This window comes from Lepisosteus oculatus, chromosome 5 (genome assembly GCF_040954835.1).
Source record: "Lepisosteus oculatus isolate fLepOcu1 chromosome 5, fLepOcu1.hap2, whole genome shotgun sequence".
Taxonomy (NCBI): domain Eukaryota; kingdom Metazoa; phylum Chordata; class Actinopteri; order Semionotiformes; family Lepisosteidae; genus Lepisosteus; species Lepisosteus oculatus.
In genome coordinates this window covers 31,379,658-31,396,166 of record NC_090700.1, presented here as the reverse complement: position 1 = coordinate 31,396,166, position 16,509 = coordinate 31,379,658, and the positions used below count along the sequence as shown (strand labels likewise).

Below are 16,509 nucleotides of genomic sequence, written 5' to 3'. Positions count from 1 at the left end.
ACGAGTAATGGGAAAGACTACAGCACTTTCATGATGGTACTGTTGTGAGAAAGAAGGAGGCAAAGCAGTCTAAGTTACTACTGAAACAATGGAGGCTACTTTCTTCTGTTATTTGAGACATATGTGAGAAATATGTACTCACCACACCTATTCCCCTTATTCAGATTTGTCTCCCAAGAAAGTTAAGAGATTACCCCCATCCTAGCATTGGAATAACCCGTCAACTACTGCAATTTAGCAATGAACATCATGAAAATCATTTTAAACCAAAGTTGAGCTTGTGATCTCCCGCTCTGCGAATGGTGACCAACCGATACAAACTCTTATACTGTCTGTCCTGACAGCAAATGCTATCCAAGAAAAATTAAATAATGGCTAAATCACTCATGTGCCAACACCTGCAGTACAGGTCATGGTCTTTTACTTGATGTGATGAAAAAACAGAGGGCTTGAACCCAGACACCAGAGTGACCACACAGTTGCTTGATATGCAAAAACGTACCCTTTCCTTGGAGTGAAAAAAAAAAATTCAGATTAAATAGTCATCTTTCCTCCAACAACAAAGATGTGGTAGCAGGCCTCACTTCATTTGCAATTGTTTTTAATCAAGGGAAGAAATAGCCCATCATACACTATACCTCACAGAAAGATGAGTTTCAGTTTATATTATATAGCCTTGAATTACACAAATGCTATAACCAGCTTCAAAAGCACCAGTCAAGACAGAATTTACATTTACTGTGTGAAGTAACCTCCGAAGTGTTTTTTTTAGTCCCATTCTACAAGGCTTTGAAATACACTGCACTTGTCCTAAGGGAGAGCTTTGCTCTAGACTAAATCTTTGCATTTAACTTTGGACTAAAGTAGGGTATTTGTACAGCATTACTTAAATGCAAAACAGTTCAGGCTTCAGAGTGGGGGTGGGGGGTGGTTAAGTACAGTAAAACCACACTGTGGTACCTGCATGTCAGAAGAACTCAGGAATCCCACCTTCCTTGATATGCTTACTCGGGGGGGTTCCCTTACCTGGTGCTGGTGACCCCCCCACCTGCACAGATCACTTAAAAGAGCTCAGCTGGAATGCAAATAATGAAATGACTGAATCCTTAAAAGAACAAGTTGCTAGTCTCGGACCTTTGCAAAGGATTTTTTTTTCTATTCAATGTTAAGTATCACAGCTTCTGAAATAGAATGGTTAAAGCAGCTATCTCTGACAAGATGAGAAACTGAAAACAAGTGAAGTGTTTAAATTAATCCTATTAGGGTAGCTGGCTCAAATCTGTAAGGGACCTCAAGAATTTAAAAAAATATATCTTCCTCCAGGGGACATACACACTGGCTAAGGGACCCTTTTTGCTAAATATACCAACTCTAGTTGTACATCGGCGTGCAATTCAGACAGCAGTCTATCGAATGTGAAGAGCTACGGGTCTTTAAAAGCACGACATCCTAAGAAGCATAGTTTGAAAGTATGATAAGCAACATGATCACCACAGAAGACATTTACTATCAAAATGTCTGAAGGAAGTTCACTTTGTAAGCGTGCGTTTCATAGGCTTTTATATTTAACCGAGATCTACCCGAAACAGGTATTCCAACTCTTTTTTTTTTTAAAAGGAATTCTGACCAAATCAGAATTTGAAGACGCACAAGCAGGAAACATTCAGGTCTGCAGCTGTGGTTTGTTTAACGGTCACTGTGGTTGAATTTCAAAGGTTTACACAATACTAAGGCTGCAAATGGATGGGACGACTCTCTTGGACGCAGTTTCAACTTAAGCAACAAGCTACTGTAGTTATTTAAATGTCGAAGCTAGTGGTTAAAAAATGAGTGCGGAATTCTCTCAGTCCCGTCAGAACAGTTTGGAAAAGATGTTCAAAGACAAGCACCCCACGAAAGACGTAATGCCTTATGTCTGAATGTGACAAATGGTATTCCTGCTGAAGAGCTATTTTAAGAGGTGTTGTTTTAAAAGTAACCCGTTTGGATATGGACACCAAACCATCCCGTCAAGCCTTGGGGCCTGTAGTCCACAGCAAAGTCTCGCTGGGAAAAGGGTGTGGTGATTTTTAAACAAGGAATTCCCTCAGGACTGGGATCACTCGAGGTTGTTTTCATAAATAACCTGTTTTACATAGAAATCTATAAGAACGGCCCCCGCCCACACACGCACACTCCCAGATTTTGCCTGGGTTAACAAAGATTAACTCAGATAAAGTTTCGGAACAGACGGCTGCGCATTCCAAGAAGGGCACGGTCTAGACGGTAAAAGAGAACAAATAAATAAAAACAGACGCACGCACTAATTAACGTCCCAGTAAAACATGTTATTTTTGTAAAACCTGCGTTACTGTAAAAAAATAACTTTTGGCACGTTATACACAACACAGAAGGTCTTTTAGTAGTTGTTTTTTTTTGCTTGCCTTCTATGCGCCCCTACAACTGCAAAATAAAAGTCAGCGAGGTATATTAATTGCAAGACGGAAATAGCTTTTTAGTAGGCTATAAATTACACCCCCTACACACACACACCAACAGTGGCGTAAACTCAGTAACATTGTAACATTAAGTCGGGAACACTCACCCCTCCCAAATCACACTCCTAATACATCCAACTGCACAGCAGCGCGATCAAAAGGAAACAGTGGGACCCAAACCGTAATGACTAGTTCACCAGCCGGCTAATTATTAAATGTGTTACAAATAACACAGCACAGCAACAGAGTTAACCATCAAGAAACCGACGCGAAAACAGGCGCACTTCAGCCACTGAATAAACGTTTCACTACTTTTCGAATTGAGACGAAGGTCCAGTTTACCCCGGCTGGCGCTCGTCTTACCCCACTCTGTGCAGACGGGCTCTGGTCGTTAACCCAGCGGTGAGTCTTGGGCTGAAGGACTACAGTCCCCTGGGATTTAACACACCTCCGAGTAAAGACTATCGATTTAATCACTTTTTAAAAACCACAGAAAACAAGTGTTTCTAGGGCACGTAAGTCAGCCCTCCCCTAAAGGGTCATTTAAGTGAACCCTCAAAGCGAGCCCCCTTACAAAAAAAAATAAATATTTTGCTCGCTATGTCCCAAGTTGTTGCATGGGGAAGTGCAGTACAACATCTCCAACACAGCCACCACCTACCTACTTTTTTCCTCGAGCAAAGTAACAGCACTTCTTCCAAAAGGGGAAAAAAACACTGGTTCCCCCCCAAGTCTTTTCAGTACACGTCATTTGAAATGGGGGGACACTCTTACCTCTATTGGCTTTTGCGCTTCTTTTAATCCCTCTCTATCGCTTTCCCCCGTTTTCTGCTTCCGTCGCCCTCACCGCCGCAGTGAGCTCAAGTGAATATGAATTGTGATTTTTTTTTCCAAGCAACGAAACTGACTAAAACGCAAACGCCTCCCACAGATCCAGACGGACGGCTGCTCTAGGTGTTTTCTCTCCACTGTCTGCCGGGGAGGGAGGAAGCGCAGCCGTTGGAATAATTCAGATCTCCGCCCTTTTCCACGGTTAAAAAATAATGACATCATTGGGACAGCAAGGATTGTGGGAGAAGAGAGCAGTGGGGAGGCTGCGGATTGGGGGTGAAGTGGGTGTTTAGTGTGTTTTTTTTTTAAGCCGTGGCTAGTAGATGTTTTGCGATTGGCAAGGGGATTTGCACATCGAGAGCGAGTTAATGAAAGTTGCTGGGTTTTTGTTTTCCATTTTTGCTGTTGTGCAAGACCTCTTTTTAGTAATTATAGCCGAAGGCAGTGTTTCCCAACCCTGATAACGACGCACCTCTCCGTCTTCTGCTTTTCAGTCCAACTGGACCTTCCTGGTTCAGCGCGTGCTGCTCTTAAATTGAAGTTTGTATTTCTGAAAACGTTTCTATTCTTAATTTGCATAACAGAATAAAAATTATCATGAAACCTGTAACATAATAATAATCTGTATATACATAAAGCGCCTTTATAAACACAGGGACGTTGGCAGTTATCTTCTAACCCGCGATTATTTTTTGAATTTAACCTGTGGATCCATTCAGCACTAAGAACATGCAGTATGTTCGACAGTGTCATTCCCACCTATATCTGCACACTTGTAACCTATAAATGCCTTATAATGGCGGCACAGTGTGCAGTGGTTAGCATTGCTACTTCACGACACTAAGGCTCCGGGTTCAATTCCTGGGGTACTATCTGTGTGGAGTTTGCATGTTCTCCTCAAATTCACATGAGGTCCTCTAGTTTCCTCCCTCAGTCCAAAGACATACTGGTAGGTTAACTGGCTTCAGGAAAAACTGGCGCTGGTGTGAGTGTGTGTCTGCGTTTTAGTCCTGCAATGAACTGGTGTCCCATCCAGGGTGTACCCTGACTTGCGCCCCTTGTGTGCTGGGATAGGCATTGCCCCCCCTCTCCATTGGATTAAGTGGTTAGATAACTGATAAGACTTGCTTTAGGGAAGAGGGATATTGATATAGTTTTCTACTCACTGTATTTTTTGTATTATAATAACATCACTTTATTAACCCTTTACAATTTCTTGCATTAGGAATGATCTTTTCACATACCCCAGCTTGCTCTCCATGAGACACACAGACAGGGAAAGAGCTTGGGGTCAGAGTGGAGGGTCTGCTATTGTTTGGTGCCCCTGGAGCAGTTGGGGTTAAGGGCCTTGCTCAGGAGCCCAACAGAGTAGGATTCCTCTGCCAGCTGCAGGATTTGAACCAGCAACCTGCCACCCACAGGCACAGCTCCTTAGCCACAGCACCACCGCTCCAACCCAAATGTAATATATATATATACATATTTCATAATATATATACATATTACATTTGAATATATTTTTTACAGGACTCACATAAAGGAGATTTGCAAGAGTGCAGAAAACAGTTAAATATAAATGATTTTAGTTCAATTAAGATTTTAAAAATCATCATTGATTAAGAGCTCAGACAGAATGAAAATAGTGTCCCAGGGGTTCTCCAGGACTGGGAAACACGAGGCAAAAAAATGTTTTTGTTTTCCGTTTAAGCATCTCCTACTAGATAACACTCTTTTTAGAGGATGTACTGGTGATTTTGAACATTTTGATTAGGGGGCAAATCTCGGGTGTTTTACAAATGATCTGAAAAAAGTACTTTTGTTTTTTCTATGCAAATATTCGTCAATATAAAAGAAAATGGCTTTAACTATTCCACCCTTCTATTTTCTAACTACTTTATCCCATTCAGGGTCATGGGGGAGCTAGAGCAGGGCTAATGTCCCCTGGAGCCAGTTAATCTACAGTATGTCTTTGAGTGGTGGAAGAAAACCAGAGCAGCTGGAGGAAACCCACATGAACACAGGAGAACCTACAAACTCCATGCAGATCACAGCCAGGGAATTGAACCCAGGGCCCAGTGCTGTGGGCACTGCAATGATAACCACTGTGCTACCATGCCCACACTTTAACAATTGCATTCATGACCTATTTTGAAATTACATAACTCTATGGCTAACTGCCTTAGAACACAAAAGCTGAATAAGAAAAGAAAGCCACAGTAAGTAGTAATCTCACCATGACCTCATTCTTCAGTTGATTTCTGCTGCCATGGAGTAGCTTGGATCTGCTTTCAAACTTACCAGATTTCTGAGAAGTAGCTTATGTTGTCTATAACGGAAGAGTGTTCGAATGACCCCAAGACCCTGTATTGGATAAGGTGGTTAGAAAATGGGTGGATGGATTACAGTGATATTTTAGTCCAACGCTGTCTGAAAAAACTGAGCAAAAGAGAAATGATTGGACGGTGAAAAATGAAGAAGGAAAATGCCTCCAGAATGGTCACGCGCAGCTCTTCCATATTCCAACTGTCTTTTTTTTTCTTTTCCAACTTTCTTTGAATGTATTTGTAGAATCTTTTTCACATATCTGAAAGTCTTAACAAAATGCCCTGCTTATGTATTTAACCTGTGACAAAAAATCGGTTATTTCCTATTTCTAACTCTCTCTTTCAAGCCTGTTAGAAAAATGTACACTAGATGGAGCAAAGATAAAAATCAATCCGTGTTGTGGAAGGCAAAGCCTAACAGTGTTATACAGTTATGAAGCCCCCCCCAAAAAAGCTGTAAGTAACAGTCTTATTGGGTGTAGAAAAAATAAAACTTATCCCAAGCCTATGCTGGCAAGCAACAGGCACAAGGCAAATGTATCCAGTTCATCACAATCCACACCAACCTGGGAAGAACATCCAAACTCAGATTTGGATGCAGATAGCACCCCAAGTCCTGAATTGAACCCAGGGCCACAGCTCAGTGAGGCAGTAATGCTAACCACTGCTCCACCATGCGACCCCACATCATCAAAATATTGCGGGCACACACTGACACCAGGACACATTTTCCCAGAGGTTAATTAACCTACCAATGTGCTTTTGGATTGTGGGATGTAACCCATACAAACGTTGGTGAACATACAAACTCCACACAGACAGCACCCCAGGTCTGGTATTGAACAGAGGGTATTGAACCCAGTGGTGTGAGGCAGGAATGCTAACCACCATGCCACCCTAAGCCAGTTAATTTGCCAAATAAAAAGTCCAGGTACCTCTTTACACAAAGGGTTGTGGGAGTCTGAAACAAGCTGCCCTGCCACGTTGCTGAAGCCTACACTCAGGTGTCTTTCAAGAAACGTATGGATGAGCCACTTGGGAAAAACTCTTCAACTATGTCTTTCATTACAAAAAAACAAACTGATGGCTTCACAGTGCTACCTAGGAGTGGCTACTCCAATGTACACCTCAAGGACTAATGATTCCAGACTCCCCAACAGTGTGTCCTCCTGATTCTATAGGCATCACACACGACTGGGGAAAGCGAGCATTACCAAATTCCCCATTTACAGAGCCTGGGAACAGCTTATAACACCACCAACATAACAAGCAGAACAAATTTCATTAGTTGAGCAACAACATGATCTAACAACGTCATGGCATCACCTGGGGGCCCTTGACCTTTTCTTACCTAGAATCTTGTTTCTCCTTTATTTTTGCTCCAGCGGAATGTTCTGAAGCAGTGTTTGGTACTGTGTTGATTAATTGTGACACAGTAAAACAAAATCCATGGAAAAAAATATAAAAGCATCTTCATAATGACCAATTATTAGTCCTGTAAGTGGAGTTACGGTTATATGAGATGAGTAAGTATATGAGAAAGTAGGAGGATATAATGGGTGGGTCAGGGCAGTCTATAGGGGTAGTGGGGACTGAGCAGGATGGAGTGATGGGGTATTAATAAGTCAACAGAACTGAATGAAGTATAGACTGCTAAGGATAGACTAGCTGTGATTGGTCAGTAGGCTTTATTGATGTACTGTACATACCTAGACTTTTAAGAGAAACAACAATGTCATTCCTGCCTTGTAGAGACAGAAGATATGAAAACCCTAAAACTTCTTTTCAGTACTTCACTGCAAAGCTGAAAAATGTCCATTCAGTATTTTTAAAATGGTTAATTTATTATTAGGGATACAGGCTATTTTAACACCTTGGAACAGACCTCTGCTACACAATGTGAAAATTAAATATCAAAGAATAATTTCAGAAACTTTACACTGTACAGTAACATACAAGACCACCACCTGTAAACATGAGCAGTAAACTACAGTAGCAAAATATGCATGAAGTATTTTTTTTACAAGTGTAAAGTTCTGAAAGACAATAAAGCAATAAAGCCGTTCAAAAAAAGTTGAACATAAAAAAAAAATCAAAATATCCTGCAGTAAAGGGTCAGCAAGAGACCAGAAACAAAGCATTAAAATACACAGAAATGGCTTCCAAGTGAATGAGAGAGACTTCGGTTGTAAATGTTATTAACACTGAAAGTATGATTGTCAACAAATGTGTCATTTTTTCTTAGTCTCAAAGTTAATTTTTGCAGGAGTGAGAAAACTATTGTAGAAAACTGATGAAGTGAAACCTGACAAATCACCCTGCTATTTTGTACAAACTTCAAAGCCATGTCTCTGGCTTGGTGACCATCAATGAGCAAACAAAGCTACCAGTACCATTAACCCCTTTGGAGTCATTCTGTAAACTCAGCTTCCCAGGCTTCCTAAAAGAGTACTACTGATGTTATTCAAGCAAAATATTCTACAGGAAAAAAAAGTCCAGAAAAAGAGGCCAGGTACACACGCAGACACACGCACAAGATGCGTCATTTTTCTTCTTGTTTTGACGCACAGTAGACAGCTTCACACCCAAGTGTCAAAACTAGGAAATGCCTCAAGCAAGGCATCACAGTTGGCAGTCTTTATTCTACTAAAAGATCATAGCAGTGTCGTATGGAGAATCAGAAACCGTGCCGTCAACAGAGGAGGACAAGGAAGAAAATATTTCATTCTTATTAGGTCACTGTGACAGGCCTCCCTAGAAGTAGGTGACTCATGAGGCCTGAGCTCATAAAGACACAATGGACAGCAAAATATTGCGCAAAAGGAGTCTAATTTGCCAAATCGTCTTCAAACACCAACAAGACCTGCTCCACGACAACCATACAACAGCTACCACCGAGAGGTCCTTAATATACCAAACAGTCTGAATTAAATCCGTGTGAAAATGTGGGTCTTAGCCCTCCACCAATTAACGAATTAAATAAACAATGTGCCTTGTGCAAATCTATTAACACACAATAGAGGCCATATGGCCTCGAGTTGTGGGTCAGCTGTAGCTTATGTCAAAAACAGGAGGCAGTGGCTTGACGAGAGACTCTAAGGAATGGGGAAGGGAGTGTGTTTGCCGTGAGACGAGAGTAAGCACCTCACAAGAGACATTCCAGGATGTCACATCACTAGCTTAGAGGTGTGGCTGGAACAAGTGAGAGGACACCTGACAGGGAGATGTCACTCTGAAGTTTCACTACAGCCTTCTTAAGAGCACAGACATGTCGGGGCTCACAGATAACTGTTATATCGAAAACTGACACCAGGGAAAGCGAAACACTGCAGTGTGCCACAGTGTGCCCGTGTGTCCCTGGCTTAACCCTGCTCTGATAGCTTTTTTTACTTTGTTAATTCAGCTGGGAAGATTTAGACACAAGTGCTTCCATCGCAAAGGAAAGATATTCAAAAATGTCACAATTCACAGTGGGTCTTCTCTGGACCTGTGGCACAAATGCTACAAAAGAAAAGATTTCCTTCTAAAAAGGTTGCATACTGTATGCCATTCACTCCTCATAATCAGAAAAATCAAATCAGAAGTACAGTTTGATCGAGAGAGTAAACAAATAAGGTTCTGTGAGGAACTGGCCATTGAGGGTTTTCTGGTTAAATCCTCCGCTCCTCCTGCGGATTAAAAACCATGAATTATTGATGGTTATTGAAGGTCCAAAGATCAGCGCTCACTCTTTCTATTCTGTTTCTGTTTAACATGCCCTTTGAAAAAGCACAGAAAAAATCAAATCCGACAACTGAATTCTATTCCTTACAAATGCAAGGTAACATAGTGAGTCGCCGCCCACGTGAGCCCACAGAAAGAATGGTTAAAAAGACATTACAAGTGGCTTTCCCCTTCTCTGAGTACCATCACGGTGAAGAGCCTCAAATCTGGTCGTAAGGTTTGATCTGATGGCTTCTGAATGCACTGAGGACTCCACTCTTAAACACATTTGAAAATAACCTCTCAACTGCATTTGAAGACAACGGTGGATTTACACTCGACCGTCAGCTGGTAGGAATGTTTGCTATGAATGACTGCCGGTATAAAAACATTCTAGTGAGATATAATGAGAGAGACAACTAGCAGCATTGTCAAGATAGTCAAAGGTGCCACCAAGGTTTATTAGGTACGTAGTGTAACCATTGTTTTAAGTACTTTCAGTTCGATCACCAACAGCTAAGTGGAAAATATCACTTACATTTCTTATTTTTCAGCTAAATTTGGATTTATCATGAAAATGGTGACAAAGCTGCCATCACTACCTTGACCAGTACTGATCGTAAATGTTACCGGCTGTTAAAGTGTGACCCTACTCTTAGACGAGTAAATTTCGCCAACATTGAGAGGAAAGTACAGTTCTGGCATTCAACTGCAAAAAAGGGCAATGTGCTTGGCAGAGCCACACACACAGGGAACAGCAGTGTCCCAAACGTTTTTGAACACAATCATTTTGAAGTAACAGTGTTGTATGCTTAAGAACAGAACAACAGAAGCCCAGACTCTTGGGAAACCTTTGCTTCTTGGTTAAGATATTTCTACTGGTATAAACATTATTGCTTTACAGTTGCTGCAGAAGGAAACCTCCATTTAAGAACATGAAGTCCACCTCTTGATAATGTATTTTGCATTGTCCACCCATTTCATTTCCAGTTCAAAATTGCTCTTTGCAGTTCTCTCTTATGTCCTTCATGTCCTGTAAGACGTGCAAATCTGCATTTCTGAACCAACCTCTATAGGCTGAAAATGAAACAGTGTTGCACGGGACTTTGTGCACAGTGCAATCATCCCATCCATAGAAATTTATCGTTCCCCTTACCACTTTCAACTTCAGAAGCAATTTCATCTTGGAATTGTGCAGATATCCAGCAATGTGCAATATCAGATAAGATATAATTTACAATACAATAATTAAAAACAACAGATTATGGTACAGAACACTATGCAGCAAGTTAAGAGAATACAGTAACAAGACATTTGCCTGGTAATATCGACTACAACTGTAATGATTGTCTAACACAGTGGTGTGCATCTCCAGTCCTGTAGGGCCACAGTGTCTGTGGGTTTATTTTCCATCTCTGCTCTTATTGACCTAATTGTGCCCACTATCATATTAACTCAGCCAGTTTAACACTTTTGAAAGCTCTTCATCTATTGATGATTTACAGAGACCCAGAAACCCAGGACTGAAGTTGTGCACCTGTGGTCTAACCCAATGAGGGACTTGAATTTGGTTCTTATAAGAAGGCAAGAAAGGACTGGCCAGTATAGGCGCGCACACCTGAGACAACTATAGAAAATGGCTGTGGTCATCCCGTCATCAGTGACCATTAGGCTCTTTAATCATTTCTTTACTGATTGGTTATTTAAAGCGTTCGTCAGTGGGGTGGTGGAGCGTCATGTCTCGGCGGCATGTCCGTTCAGAGGGATGACGAATACGGAGATGTCATCGCCTGAGCCTAGCTTGTCATTGGCCAGCCTCCAGCCTCTCTCTTTCAGCACGCCCCGTGACCTCATCACCAGGTCCTGCGCAGCCAGAGTGTACCTGGAGGGTGGGAAAAGGACAAGCAATGAGCATCTATCTGATGAGCAGGGATGTTGGGAATTGTGAGAGGGCAGCAGGTTCAGACAAGATGGTGGCTGTTGTCTGGACCGCTCTCCCCAGGAAGCTGTGGGGAATGAGCTGTCACCCTGACCAGATGCTAGAAGACAAAGGCAGGAAGCAAAGGCAGAAGGCAGCTCCATTCACCAGAGGGAGAAGGAAGCAACTGACAAAATGACTGTGTGACCAGGGAACTGTGGGTTTTGACATTTTGGAAGTTTGTGAAGTCTCAAAGTTTAAAATCCAGCAACCAAATATGTTCCTCTGATTCATTCAATTTCAACTGCACTTTCTTGCAGTTGAATGCGAGAACTGTACTTTCCTTTCAATGTTGGTGAACTTTACTGCACCTGCAGTGTCTTGACCATTTCATTCATTGGTGACAGATGCACCTGCGGGACCTTCAGGTCTGCTACAGCTTGGCTCTTGTCACGCGCAGTACACCTAGAGGGTGCTCTACTTCTCTCCTGTTCCTGTTCCCTGTGATTATTCATGTCTTTCTGGTGTATCTTGTTCTGTAGCCTATTTACTTCCTGCTTCTGCTCTGCTCCTCTCTCAGCATTGACGTTCGGATATCCTGAGACACGCCTAGCACCAGGTCGCCCCACGCCCGCTGCCTGAGGGCATTGGTTTCTATACAACTCCTGAACTGCTGAGCCTGGGCTAATCCCCCGTTCTGCCGTTCTGTCTTTTTCCGCTCTCCTGCCATTCCACGGTTTGTCCCTCCTGACATCCGTGTCAGTTCTCTTGCTCGGTCACTTCCTTCTCCTTGTGGTAAACGGAGCACACAGAGGATCTGTTATCTGTCCCCCAGAAAGCAGATCAACCAACACTTGAAAGTGTTGACAATGTACAACGTATTTCCGCAAATAGATTTTTCTCTTTCTTCCAACTTAAGCACTCATGGCCTTTCAAAATTAGTCAACTGAAGTACGCCTAATATTTCTTCTTAAGCAGTATACAGTAGCTTGCTCCTGATAAATTGTGTTTCCAGAGTGACCGACATATTTATATATATTAGATTTTTATTTAATAAATTCACTTTCAGACAATTTCATACAGTAAATCTAGCATGAAAGAGGAGCATGCTGCCAGTGAGGTGAAAAAAAAGTAATATTCACAACAAAATCACATACTGTATAGTAAAAGAACTTGTACATAACGTACATTATTCTTGTATATGCTGGCTGCCCTCTACTGGACATCAAGGGAAATGAAAGCAAATGTGAACATTTCTCGCGTCAGAAACCGATCAAAAGCATTTCGAAATCCCGCAGAGCCCTCGCATGTATCAGCTGGATGAATCAGAAGTCTGGCGTAGGGCTGTGAAACATATTATGCGATCATACGAGGATGCTGTCGGTTAACAGCTCAAAAACAAATTGGAGGTATTAATTATGAGATAAAAGGATGCAATGATATTAATCCACCCATTCCTCTCACAGTTACATTATAAAGACTGAGTAATGTAGTTATGCTGTCATGACACTTCCACATTTCATTTTGCCACACTGGGACCTGCTTCTTCCCTGCACATGAGAAGAGCACTCTGGTATAACAGCCAGACTGTGGCAACCCATAACGTGGCCCTGCCAATGCATTCGTGGTACATAAGCACAAAAAGCACCTTAATTGGTACACTGATCCTGCTAATTATTATTTGAAGAACTAAGAAGCTGGCAGTTACAAAATGGAGTGTTTGTGTAGTACCAATGCAGACTAACTGTTAACAGTTCTTTATATTCTAGCATTAATGATCAGCTTTCTCCTGTTCGAGGCAATAATTGTTCTAGCATGACTCCATAGCAGCGGCAAGGCTTTTCAAAGATAAAATTGTAGGTTTTTATTAATCTGGACTATTCAATTTACTTCAATTTACACCAAGACAACGGATGTCTTGTCCTCGGAGAAAAACACATTCATGCGTCCCATCTCTCTTTAGAGTTGGACTTCCTATATTTCTGAGAGCTTCTGCAAAGTTGAAATTAATGAAGGTTTACAAACAAGAGCAGACTGTTGTACCAGCCCTGCTTGCTTGCTTGTTAGCAGGTTATTGATCCTTGAATCTCATTCTAACTGAGGTAGTGCTTCAGTCTGACGTTTTTTTACAAATCTGTTCAATTAAAGCATCTGTGTTATGCATGATATATCTGTATTCCATTACTACTGAAGTGATACTAACATTGTATATAGTATAGTATATATAATATATAGGAACAAGTAAAGGTTTATTCCATGCTGAGAAAAGAAGAAAGAAAACACAACGTTTTGGCCGTGGGGCCTTCTTCAGTTGTTGGCTCCACGGCCGAAACGTTGTGTTTTCTTTCTTCTTTTTTCAGCATGGAATAAACCTATTACTTCTTCCTTTGCAGCCTACGCATGCTGACCCAGCTACCCACCTGAACTACATATAATATATAGTATATCATATTATATGTTTGTCTTAAAAATTCCTCCAATTTTATAGTTATCTTTTGCCTTGCAATGCCTCAAATTATGTGCTCTTTTAACTTGGTTTTCCAGTTTGTATCAGACTTCATCATATTCCTCTATACATTCTATTCTAATACACATTTACTGCTTCACTGCTTTTCAGTTCGGCACCAGAGCACAGCTGTGAAAAGGGGTTTTAAGGCTTTAAGGCAGTTTTTCCAGAAACCAGGATTTCAATCATAATCTTTATTTTCTATATAAAACGTTAAATAAGGAAACCTATAAAAGGAAAATCCTCTCATATAAACATGGTTCATACCACAGTACTTTTATATGGACAGGTCCTATATGTGAACAGATCCTTGCCACTTGTGCACACAATTATTCAGTTGTATTATGTACCACTATTAGGTCTAAATTAGCTTTGTTTCCAGTTCTTCTAGTCATTGAGCTTCTTACGCTAATTCAAAAAGTAGCAGGGCTATGGTTCTCCAGGACCAGCAGTGATACCTACTGGATAAACAGATTTTTAATAGGCAGTCCATCCATCCATTTTCCAACTGCTTCATCCAAATCAGGATCACTGGGTGCCTGGAGTCTATCCCAGTAAACAACCGATGCAAGGCAGGATACACGCTGGACAGGAAACCAGTCCATTGCAGGGCAGACAGTCGCAAACACAGACACGAACACACTCACACCTATGACGAATTTTACCAGAAGCATTTAAATCTACCAGCATGTTTGGGGCCTGTGGGAGGTAACCGGAGCAATAAGAGGAAAACCAAAGTACACAGGAAGAACATACAAACTCCACACAGACAGCTCCCTAGATTCAGGGCCCAGCACTCCAAAGCAGCCATGTTAATCACAGCGCCATCACACTGTCCTCAACAGACAGTCTGCACAGATATATATCATCAGAAAAAGCCTCTGGTGTGTGACATCAGTGGCAAGAATATCCTAGAATGGGAGGCATGAAGCTGTGCACTGACCTCAAAGGATCGTTGGGCTTGTAGTGTGACAGCAAGGCTGTGACAGCGTCGGCCACCTCCCTGTTGGTGGTGACATCCCACAATCCATCGGTGCCCAGGACCATGACATCATTAGGGCCGAACTCATGCTGCGTCATGTCAAACACCTTCACCTGAAGAGGGATGGGGGAAGTGACAAACCTGGAGAAAGACTGAAGCCTGCGCAGATGGAAACAATACCGGCAATAGTTCGTGCCTTACCTCCGGACAGCAGGAAAGGAAGGGTTTGATATAGATGTTGGAGTTGTACACCTTCAGATCGTGGTCTCCTAACCCCCGCGTCACGCCGATTGTGGCCATCACCCGAGCCTGACAGACACAGGGAGGCGGCACTGGGGGTTACAGCTTAAAGGTTTGTGTGGAAAAACAACAAAAGCTGCAAAAATCCCAAAACACAAAATGGGAGTGACTGCGCACACTCAGGATCTAACACTGAGGCAGCAAGATGCTTCTTTGATAGGAATATATCATTTTTATCTAACCGAACATCACTGGAGTATTTTAACGCTTATGATCAAGAAACATGAGAACTAAACACCTAGAGCACCACGCACTATGTTACAAAGGCCAGTGGAAACTGCATTAGTGAAATAATTTTGAGATCTCCTTAAATTAACACCTGGGCAGCCAGCCTACAGCCCGGAAAAAACAGCTGGCCATTCCTGGCTTCGTCCAGCAAATGACCGTGCAGTGTCTACCAATAACTTACATGGGTTCTCAGGTTTTAGTAACACGTATAAACACAGGGACCTGTAAAAACCTGAGAGATAGTGACTCTTTAGAAGTAGAGTGTCCACCCCCGGGCATCGTTAATTTATTTCCTGTCTCTCTCCATTGAACGGTGAGGTCAGTGGCTGTCTCACTGCTGAAACAACTCATTATAATGACTAATGAGATTCTTAGCAAAAACAAGAATGGAGAGCCGCGTTCAGCCATGCGCTGTGATTTCAATAATGGTTCCTTATCTGACATACTTGCTTGTAAGCTGCAATCAGTATTCTTTTTTTTCCATCTATCATAGAAATGCCTGTTTATCACAAAAGCTGCTGAAATCCTTCTGCTACCCAGTTTGAAACAGATGGATTTTACACTCTGTGCAGCATCTAAGTGAGAAAATCAGGAGATTCTGCGCAATGCAAATCACGTGTTTTAAACTGGTATGAATTAAACCAAACACTGAAAAACCTAAGAGTGGGGTAAAATGTGTAAATAATATTTAGGTTTACTTAAGCAAATCATCTTAAAATATGTTAAAGGCCGGAGGAGGAACCCCCTAACTATGAAAAGCAGAGCAACGTAATAACCCAGACAGCATCTTGTACCTCCAGCAACTTTATTTACTGTATCTCTTGCAGTAAATGCCCAGCCATCTACATTGGAGAAACAGGAAGGAGACTCGGAGACCGCTTCAGAGAACACGTCAGGGCTGTGAAGATTAAAGATCTCTCCAAGCCCATTGTTTCTCATTTCACCTCTGACGGCCATGACCACTCTAATCTCTCCGTCAGTGTTCTCAAAGACGGTTTTCTGAACTCATACATCAAAAAGACCACCGAAACCAAAATTATTCTGCAGCTAGGATCACACATTCTCCCTTCTCTTAACGACAGACTACTGTTCTTTTAAATTTTCTCCATTCATTGGAAGTTTCATTTCACACCTCTTGCACCCATTCTGACTTCACACCTCTTGATTGGCCTCTCTTTCTGTCCCCTGCTCCCGCCTCTCACTCCTCCTCCCTCCCAACCTTTGTTCTCCCGCTACTTTAC

The 16,509-nt window shown here is 41.9% G+C and overlaps 2 protein-coding genes across 6 annotated transcripts in view; both read right to left on the bottom strand.

Annotated features, from left to right (window-relative positions):
- LOC102689455 (rho-related GTP-binding protein RhoA-D) overlaps positions 1 to 3,502 on the bottom strand; it is a 44,480-nt gene extending 40,978 nt beyond the window's left edge. Inside the window, exon 1 of one of the 3 annotated variants that reach the window (XM_069190282.1) lies at positions 3,252 to 3,502. The gene's annotated coding sequence lies outside the window, so the exon portion shown is untranslated. Of the gene's footprint in view, positions 1 to 2,584; positions 2,606 to 2,840; positions 2,925 to 3,251 lie in introns of those variants that run through there. The other 2 variants (XM_069190283.1, XM_069190284.1) reach the window with 2 other exon arrangements.
- A 3,795-nt stretch (positions 3,503 to 7,297) lies between these two features.
- The window catches only part of ppm1j (protein phosphatase, Mg2+/Mn2+ dependent, 1J), a 33,237-nt gene continuing 24,025 nt past the window's right edge, over positions 7,298 to 16,509 (bottom strand). For all 3 annotated transcript variants that reach the window (XM_006628297.3, XM_015342336.2, XM_015342337.2), the window contains exons 8-10: positions 14,942 to 15,049; positions 14,702 to 14,853; positions 7,298 to 11,216 (exon numbers count right to left, since the gene is read on the bottom strand). In XM_006628297.3, the coding sequence (XP_006628360.2) occupies positions 11,069 to 11,216; positions 14,702 to 14,853; positions 14,942 to 15,049 (408 nt within the window). In that variant the 3' untranslated portion in view covers positions 7,298 to 11,068. The remainder of the gene's footprint in view (positions 11,217 to 14,701; positions 14,854 to 14,941; positions 15,050 to 16,509) is intronic.